The 9747-nt window shown below is 33.9% G+C and overlaps 1 protein-coding gene and 1 pseudogene across 1 annotated transcript; both read right to left on the reverse strand.

Annotated features, from left to right (window-relative positions):
- The window catches only part of LOC106753025, a 10864-nt pseudogene extending 6366 nt beyond the window's left edge, over positions 1 to 4498 (reverse strand).
- Positions 4499 to 4923: 425 nt separating this feature from the next.
- On the reverse strand, positions 4924 to 8850 carry LOC106753020 (cellulose synthase A catalytic subunit 1 [UDP-forming]). The gene is made up of 7 exons (XM_014634801.2): positions 8717 to 8850; positions 7763 to 7958; positions 7490 to 7680; positions 6918 to 7002; positions 6283 to 6463; positions 6039 to 6195; positions 4924 to 5300 (listed from the first exon to the last, which is right to left on the reverse strand). Exons 1-7 carry the CDS (start codon positions 8795 to 8797, stop codon positions 5238 to 5240), a joined length of 954 nt encoding a protein of 317 aa, XP_014490287.1. The 5' UTR covers positions 8798 to 8850; the 3' UTR covers positions 4924 to 5237.
- Between the last annotated feature and the right edge of the window lie 897 nt (positions 8851 to 9747).

The raw sequence follows: 9747 nt of genomic DNA on the forward strand, positions 1-9747 counted from the left end.
TTTTTGTTATGATTAGTCATGTGCATTGTATTTTAGTGTTTTGCTGTTAATTGTCAAATTGAATCTGTGTTTAACTGGCTCAGTAGTCAATTTCATGAGTACTTTAAAGTTAGCCTTGGTATAATTTTTTATCAAGCATCAAAAGCAATGAAAAATTAATTTGAATGAGCTAGTTGATAGTTTGTATCTGTATTTCTGGATGATTAAGACGATTGATGATTAAATTGACAATTCTGTTTCAAAGCTGTTTTTGTGGAAATTTGTTTTTAAATTCAAATGCATAAGCTATGATAACACTCATTGAAAACTTGGATGCAGTAAATGAACTGATCAAGTTTTGCATACTTTTGATGTAAAGTATCTGGTTTATAAATTGTTGAAAGATAAAATTTGAATCAGCTTGTGTTTGAATTTTTATATATGTTATTTTGATATGCGTAGCTAGATTCACGGGATGGAACAGTTGGGATATGAAAATGCATAAATCACAATTGCTGTTTGGAAAGTTTTAATTTATCCTGTCGAATTTTTTAAACTAATTATGCTAATTAAAATGCTTTCCTGTTAAACTTGGAGCAGCTGTGATGTGATTATATTCATTGAAGCTACTATTGCGTTCATTGTACTTTATAAATTAGTAGNTGAATCATAAACATCTTAATTGGTTGATAAATGATTGTTGATTTCATGGGTAAATTGAGTATGCTAAAAGCTGAATTTGATTTTCTAAGAATCATTGAAACTTGTTTGAAATTGCAAATACAAATCTAAATTGGCTTGTAAGCATCTCTTCATTGTTTTGGACTGAACAGATCTTAAAATATTNTTCAAAATCTGTTTTTGAGTTTAAGAAAAACTTTTGTTTGACATCTTATGACATGATCTTGTGATACATGGTACTTATTTGAGGGAGAGATATATAAGTTTGTTAGATATATGGACATTTTATGAATGTTATATGAGTTTTAGGTTGAAAATTTGGTCCAAATCTCTGTTTTTCGGAAATTAACGTCAATAATCGATTACCAAAGGGTCATAATCGATTATCTCGGCCTAAAAATTTAGATTTTGACAATTTTGAACACAAATAATCGATTATTTAAAGTAATAATCGATTATCAGCGTAAAAAAGAAAAAAAAACTTTTTTTTAAAAAAAATCTTTTTGGTTTGTTTTATCAAAAGGGGATTATTACATTTAGGGGGGAGTACTTTTAAAGGACTTAAATCCTTTTTAATTTACCTATTTTATGGGGNGCATAAACTTTAGATGATTTTTTTTTAAAAGAGGGGATGAAGCTTTTGATTGAGAACTTTTATCATAACTAGAAGATATGAGTCCTGTCCTGAAACCTCACTTTGATCAAATTTATGAATTGCAGCAAGCTCATGAAAGTTATATGGTTGATCAAATTCTTGAGATTGATGTTCATCTAGGAAATATTGAAAATCACCTCAACCTTCAACCACCCGAGAGATCCCAAGTCCTGAATTTTAGAATTAGGATTTTTTTGTCTGAGTGCTTTGTTGATTGGTTGTTATTCTTATCTCTATGTTATATTTCTGTCTTTTATGTTTCTCCTTATGGTGTCTATGTAATCCTTTCTTTTATGAATAACATGATCTCTTGTTTTATGCATACATTGTTTAATTGAGGNGGAGATCATATTTAGGGGGAGCTTTTTAATTTAATCTTTTTGCTTATGATTAAAAAGGGGGAGAAGAATAATATAAGGGGAGAAGTATAATACAAATTAATAATTGATACAGGTACGACTAACTTTGTTTTCTGTTAGCTCTTACGTATTGCAGGTAAGCCAGAGTTGCTTTTAAAAGTGAATTTTTGATCATCATCAAAAAGGGAGAGATTGTTACCAATAAGGAGCATTGGTAAAACCTGAAGAATTGTTTTGATGATGCTGCAAGAAGTTTTATTTAAAGAGAACATTAGATTTATTTAAAAAGCAACTTGTAGAATTTGGATGTAGTAGGAAAATCTTAAACCTTGTATTTTTAACTTGAATAATCGATTATGGAAGAGCTATAATCGATTATCACTTGCATTTTGTACTAGAATAATCGATTATCATGAAGCAATAATCGATTATCACAAGTCATACTTGAATAATCGATTATCACTTCATATAATCGATTATCACTTTTTGAAAAACCTGTAACGGACTTGAATAATCGATTATCACTTTTTGAAAAACCTGTAACGGACTTGAATAATCGATTATCACTTACAATAATCGATTATTTGTGGCAATTGGGAGATGACCTTTCAGTTTCTAACCCTGGGCTTATAAATAGCTGCTTTGAGAACTTCAGAAAATAACGTTGTAAACTTAGGTTTTTTGAAGAATACAGTTTGTCTGAGGAAGTTCTCAAAAGCTAGTTCTGTTCCCTTGCCTGGTCTCGTGAATAGGAGAAGCTCGCGTTTCGTGTGTCGATNGTCGGAGCGGTTCTCTTCGAGTTGGCAAGATGCTCTGCCTGGTCTCGTGAATAGGAGAAGCTCGCGTTTCNTGTGNCGAAAGTNNGAGNGGTTCTCTTCGAGTTGGCAGAGTGTTTGCTTCCGGTTCGTGTGTCGAAGGAAGCACTTCCAGTTCGTTTGTCGAAGGAAGTTACTCACTGCANTCTTCCGGTTCGTTTGTCGAAGGAAGGTGTTTTCTATCCCTTACTCATTTCATTATCTTGTAATCTATACAACCATATTTTTAGTGAAAATAGTTAATCACTTTTATAGTGATTAACAACTGGACGTAGAATCTTTTGATTCGAACCAGTATAAAAATCATTTGTGTGATTTTTCTCTTCCCTNCACTTGTTACTTTTGCCTGCACTCAAACTGTTNNATTAATTTTCTGAAAGAAAATTATTTTGCGAAAAAGGACCAACTTCGTTTTAAAAGTGACCGAACACGCTTTTCCGCTTACTCTAAGTTTTAATTCCGCTGCGTTATAGTTTTCAAAAAATACCCCCCTCAGATACCAAAATTTTAGCCATGAAGTCTAATCTAGATGGAGATAGATGTCCTAGTCGTCGATGCCATAAGGTAGTAGAAGTGTTTGAAGGAGGAGATGACTTGGTGACATGGGCTGTTATGGATTGAATGAGAGTTTGTGACTTGTTTGATGTCATTGCAACCAAGTAATAGAGTGCGCCTCGTTGTTTACCCAAACCAATTGTTATCCTCGTCATCAAATCCTGCAAAATACACCCAGAAGGAAAAAAAGTTACTAAACAATTTAAATCACGTGTGACTCGACTTACCGACATCAAATCTACTTTGCACGATGGCACCCCAAGCACATTTTTTAAATAAAAAATTGGGCTTAAAGGTAGAGTGCCAATAGACATAATTAGGGCCTGGTCACCATTTGGCATAACAACTGGTGGTAAAGAAGTGGTTTCTTTACTGTTAACAAGCAAGGTTGGTAAAGAAATAATGTGATCGGTTGCCCCACTATCAATTATAAGTTTGGGTGGTGACAAACCTGAAGAAACATTAGCGTTGTTGGCCTTAGGATTAGCTGATTGAGATGATTCATTACCCTGTATAATAGACAACATTTGTTGGAGTTGTAGTTCAGTTAACCCATTCATTGCAGACTACATCTGTTGCATCATTGGAGTTGTTGTGACAATATTAGCTAAAGACTGACTACTCCCATTGTGCTTAGAGTAAGCATTCTTGGTTGCTCCATGCTTTGGGTGTTTAGGAGGGTAACCATGTAACTTTCAGCATGTGTCTTTTGTATGATGATCTCTATCACAGTGAGAACAATGCAGCGGCTTACGATTAGATAAATTAAGACGAGAAGAAGAGCCTTGTTTGCGTCGAACAACAAGGGCTACTGGTTCATTTTTTTTTAACAGCCATGGCTGAAGCTTCTATTGTGTCACGTGCGGTGTTCAAATGTCTCTATTTTTCTTCTTAAATGATGGAAGAATAAGCTTGTGTAACATCAGGCAATGGATTCATTAAAAGGAGTTGGCCACGAATAGCACTATAAGAGTCATTCAAACCCATGAGAAATTGCATCAATTTGCGCCTTTTACTGTCAGCTCCACAAGTGCAGGTTGCATTGCTATAGGAGCCTAACTATTCCCATAATTTTTTTAACTTTGTGTAATAGGCTGCAACTGTCGTTTGATCTTGAGCCAAGCAAGCAATGTCTCTCTCAATCTGAAAAATCCATGGTACGTGGCTTTGAGAGAAATGATTTTGAAGATTTGCCCAAACTTCATGAGTAATGTCATAGAAAATAACAGTATCTACAATATCAGGTGTCAAAGAATTAAGAATTAATGAAAAATCCATGTCATTGCATTTTTTCCATGTGGTATATTCTTTTGCTTTGGCCTCAACAGAAGGTGTCGTGAGAGTTCCATCAACAAAACCCAATTTGGATTTTGTATTCAAAAAGATGACCATGGCTCTACACCAAGTCGAATAGTTGTCTCCATCTAGAGATTTGGAAACAAGAACCATTCCAGGATGGTCAGAATGATAGAGAGAATAAGAACTATTGGAATTTGATTCATTTCCATAAATTCCAATAGTTAGCCATGAGAATAAAGATAGAAAAAAATTGAGGAAAGGATCATTTATGCTCCTGATACCATGTAAAATGAAGAAATAAGAGAAAAATCCGTCTCATTCATTTTGAATAAAATATGAGAGATATATACAAGAGGGAGAATCTATAATTCTACTATTTTATCCCTATAATTATTTATTATAACATTATTACTGTAATTATTCTATGATAATGTAACATTATTACTTTACATCAACTATAATAATAACAATATATTCTTTCAATAATCTCGAAATATGATTTATTCTATAACAAATTCATAAAAGATTTAATTAGATATATATGACAAATGATTAATAAACCTCCTCACGAAATGGTGCATAACCATGATGAGTAATCAAGTAGTTTGATGATTATTTAAAATACAAGGAGACTAAAATTTTTTGTATGATAATTACATTACTCATAAATAGTGGAACATCAGATTACAATATTTTAGGATAAAACATGTATTGAGGTTCATCCTTTACTTCACTGTATTCCAAAAGCACACCTAGAACCTAGAAAAGAATCATTAAAACTAATGTTTAATTACTTCTTTTTGCTCTTTCTCGCTAATATACTCTTTTTCTTGCTAATATACTCGTCTAAATCTACTCCAGCTATAAGTTTTCTGTCATCGTTTGCCATTATGTTCATTCAGCATTATTGGTACCACTATTGCTCCCTCTCCTGCTTGCTGTTGTGTTCTTCAATATCTACAAAGAGCAATTACATGACTCAGTAAGATAAAGCCAAACAAAACTGACAGCAATGCATGCCACAGATTTCTCCTAACCAAAGACTACTAATCTCACTTGGGTTGTTGTGATTATCATTAAAGACAAGTTTTAACACGCATCGGGATAAAATATGCAAATTTTGTAGTGTATTCTTGTAAATAAGTACCAAAAGTGGTCTGCTGTGAGCACATAGGAGAAGTAACAAGCTTATGAAACCTTGGTATTTTTTCGATGCGCATATAAAACAGGAATAAAAGGAACCAAGTTCCTTCCACTTCATCCAATAACTCGAGGTTTTCTTAACCTTTTTGATGTCATATGAAATCCTAGCCAAAGGATATGTTTGGATGAGCTTCTCCATAAACATTTCTAGACGAGAAAATGTACACAAAAACATGGAACTGACTTTTACATAAGCATAAATTAGCTCATGCATAAACTAATTATCTTATGGAAAAGTCAGTTTAATTTTTTTTCTTATTTTGTTCTCTCATAAAACTTTATGAAGAAACTCGTTCAATCAAATTGAAAGACTAAACTCATATTGATGGTTTCATAAACTATAAGCTAACATGAATATCCCCTTTGTTCCTTTATAAAACAAATTTTAGAGTACACAAGTCAAAAATAGGTAGAGTAAGTAATGAGTTAGAGACATGTATATATAGTTATAATGATGATGCCATGCTAACAAAATAAGCAAAATTAGCATACTTGTCTAAGCATTTGGTTCTCATTCTGCAAAGTAGAAAGTCTTTCCTTGAGCTCTGAATTCTTCTTCTCCAAGTCTTTGACTCTTGTTTCCAAATCAATCAAGTAAGCCTTCTTCCTCTCCCTCGCCTGTTGGGCCGAAACTCTGTTCCTCAATAGCCTATTTCCATTTCAAATTCCCTCAGTGAGTCTTAGGAGAAAGGTTTCAGTAGAGGCTAGACAGAACAAAGGTTATATGTATACCTACCTCTTAAGCCGCTTGCTTTCTTTATCAGCTGGGCTTCTCCCTCTCTTCTTCTGACCCTCTCCCGTCCCCTGAGCACGTTCTGCACCAGCATTTGAACCAGCTTCCGGCCGAGAGGCTGCAGTTCCAGCACTTTCACCTCCAATCTCCGGCACTCTCCTTATCTCTTCATCACTTTCAAGACCTGTATTTTGCCAAATTCACAAGTTCAAACCCACAATAACCATTTTTGTCTGTTAACAAACCAACACAATAAGTAAAATACAATACCAGTCCTTTTCTGAACAAACCAACACAAAAAGGCCTCTTATATATAGTAGAACATTTATAACAAAACTAAAACTATATTATATTAATTCATAAGTCAAGATGCTAGATATTGAAAAAGGATGTTTCGTAATTTAATTTTAAAAAGTTTAATCACATACAGTAGAGGTATTCTGCGAAATTAAAAGTCCACAGCTTTTATAAAGAAAATTTTCTCTTGTACAAATTTCAAGGAATTGAAGAATTTTGAGTTCTTTGTAAGATCTAAGACTCATAGGAACAGTTATATAAAGACATTTTTCATTCAAAAAAGTTGAGATAGCCATAAAATGTGTGTGATATGCTGACAGCAGTTCTGGTTAACTTCATACCCGGTTGCTTTGTAGTAGCCATAGGACCTGATGTAGTTTGCATAGATTGAGCATCAGAAGTAGCACATGGAATATCACCAGACATCTAACCATAAAAGAACAATTAGTTTATATTAGTATTAGTATTTAGTGTATCATTGTTGCATAATGATGTACCAACTATGATGTCAATGAAGTCTATAAGTAAAATACATTATTTTATGAAATATAACATACATAACACTTGTTACAGTAAATAATTACAAAGCTCAAACAAAATTAGTAGCATACTCATCTATATCTAAACAAGCCAAGCTACACAAGTGATAAATACATAATTACATGCTAGAAATAAAATTTACGCTCTAGTATATAACTAAGCATATCACAACATTAAAAGTGAAAAACATAAGAGTATATCTTCGAGGTTTTCATAATTTTCAAACTCTACTCAAGCATGTCCAACTTCGAGTAATTGAGTCTGAGTATGTATAACTTCAACCAATGGTGCGTGTGCAAGTTCACACATTTTTGCTGCTACATTTGTGATTTAACCCCAGTTGAGAAATGACAAAATCAGGTAAATACTTTACCGGTTGCCCGTTTGCTATATGGGGATTTGGTATTTGAGAATCATGTCCAGAAGATGAAGAGAAGTCAGCATCTTCTTGTTCTTCCCATTGTATCCCTGCCTTAGAATTGTTTCCTTGGCCATAGTTGATCTCATTATCTAGATCATCAGCATCGTCTTCTTCATCATCATCACCCTCCACTCCAGCACCCTCTGATATCCATATTCATCTTGTTCATTGTAAATTCTGATGTGGGAAAGACCAAAAACAAAAAGCATTTATGCACAGGCTAACCTTGCTGACTTGTGAATCTAGTCTTGCACTGGGGACAAGATTGGCTCACATTTTTCAGCTCATACTCGTAACAAGAATGACAAAGTGGGAAGCCACACTCATGACAAGCAACAAAGACATCACCAGTAGCCGTTAATCCAATGGTATCACCACATATTTGACAAATCTGACCATTTAAATTCTTCAAGGGTTTAGACTGCAGAACATAGAAATTATACAAGTCAGAATTTAGAATTACATGACAAAAATTTAAGTCTATGCGGATCAATCTCTTGCAAGATGATATGCAAAAGCAACAAGCCCCATCCATACGAGTTTAGAAGGACACAAACAAGATTCCACCACGACAAGATTTTTGAATGAATTTGCCTTAAAATCTTTTGTATGATCAGGATCAGACAATTAATTACAGTTAAAAAACATTTTTCATTACCAACACCAGACTGCAACCTGCAATCAAAATTCTTTCAAGTGCCAATGGCCTCATCATCCAAGAGATTAGGCAGTACTATTTCAAAGAAAAAACTTCTCAATTACCACCTGCCAGATGTTGATTCAAAACCACACACTACATGCAAATTACAAATTCAAATTCAACTCCTAAACACCACCACCAATGGGGAATCACAGCAGCAATCAAATACATCAAGATCCAACCATCCTACCAACACCACGAAACAATGTTTAGCTGACCGACCAAAAAAATGCAAAAAGCAATCCAATCCAAACCTCCATGCAAGGAGAAGAAGAAAAACAAGGCACTCAAACACACTCTCAAGAAAGAACAAAACTTGCATGACCCATTTGCATTGCAAGCATAAAAACTCAAACTATGAAGTCAGCCGCACACACCGAAAGAACAAAACTCCCAGACCCAAAAAGAAAAACAGGAAACATGGTCTTCAGAAAAGTCCAACGAAAAAAAAATGTCGAAACAGAGCCAGAAGAACGAACCCCACTATCGGAACGGTGTCTAACTCTAACAAGTTCATTCCTTTCATGCGACCCAGTTACCATCCCACCACTTCGTTCCATCTCCTTGAAAACCTCCACCAACCCAACTCTCTCTCTCTCTCTCTTACTTCAGCTCTTGTTCCCGCTGCCATGTTCTGCGATTCTAAACGCGACTGTGGCCGTTGGATCTTTCAAGATCTGACGGTGTAGAAAGGGTAATCGTGGAGTAACGTGAACCATGTCGAATTCGTGTAATCAAAGGCTGCTGTGAGTGATCGTGGAAGGTTCGGAACCGTTGGATCTGCATGCATCGGAGGGATGAAAATCGGGATGAGTAAATTGAATGGGGACCACGTGGCATGTGGGATGCTGTTATTCTCTTTCTGTTAGAAAAAACCTAATAAATAATTGGATTCTTGGTACCAATGGGTTCCTCCATTGTACTTTTTGGGAAGTTCTAGTTTCTCACTCACATCATGCAATGTAAACACAGAAAAAAAATTGTAGTTAAATTTGTATTATTTTAATTAGTTAGAATTAAAGTTTCATTTGTTTTTTTTAAAGTATTGCAACTATTGGATTTTAGTTTATTATTTATTAATTTAGTTTATGTGTAATTTTAATTCTGATATTTAGGTCATTTAAGTATTATAATTGTGTCATTTTAAAGTATGATATTTTCTAATTATGATTTTCAAAAAGTCAATTAATAAAATTGAAAAATTGGAAACTAGAATATGACATTCCAGATTCTTGAAGGATTCATGTAACAATTGGAACTTAAAATAATAAAATCAGATCTATACTTATACCTATATACTAAAGCCACTTGATAGATATAGTGGAATTTTTGGTGCCATGCTTTTAGGATTTTTATTTCCATTCAAAACTCTATTTTTCTTTTTAACCAGTCACATCACTTTCTAATAAATAAACTATGCTATTCTTTCAGGATTCCCTTAAACCCTCTTGACAGATTTTAATTAAATGACATTTATTGTAATTATTTAATATTTTGAGTTTCATTTCTT

This window comes from Vigna radiata, unplaced genomic scaffold (assembly GCF_000741045.1).
Source record: "Vigna radiata var. radiata cultivar VC1973A unplaced genomic scaffold, Vradiata_ver6 scaffold_95, whole genome shotgun sequence".
Classification (NCBI taxonomy): domain Eukaryota; kingdom Viridiplantae; phylum Streptophyta; class Magnoliopsida; order Fabales; family Fabaceae; genus Vigna; species Vigna radiata.

Bases quoted from the DNA above. Each gene is read 5' to 3' on its own strand.
- LOC106753020 (XM_014634801.2), bottom strand. From the start codon at position 8,797: ATGGAACGAAGTGGTGGGATGGTAACTGGGTCGCATGAAAGGAATGAA. The intron at 7,681-7,762 runs GTTAGCCTGTGC...TATGGATATCAG, and splicing joins TAGATTCACAAGTCAGCAAG to AGGGTGCTGGAGTGGAGGGT. The intron at 7,003-7,489 runs GTAAAGTATTTA...TTTTATGGTTAG, and splicing joins ATATAGCAAACGGGCAACCG to ATGTCTGGTGATATTCCATG.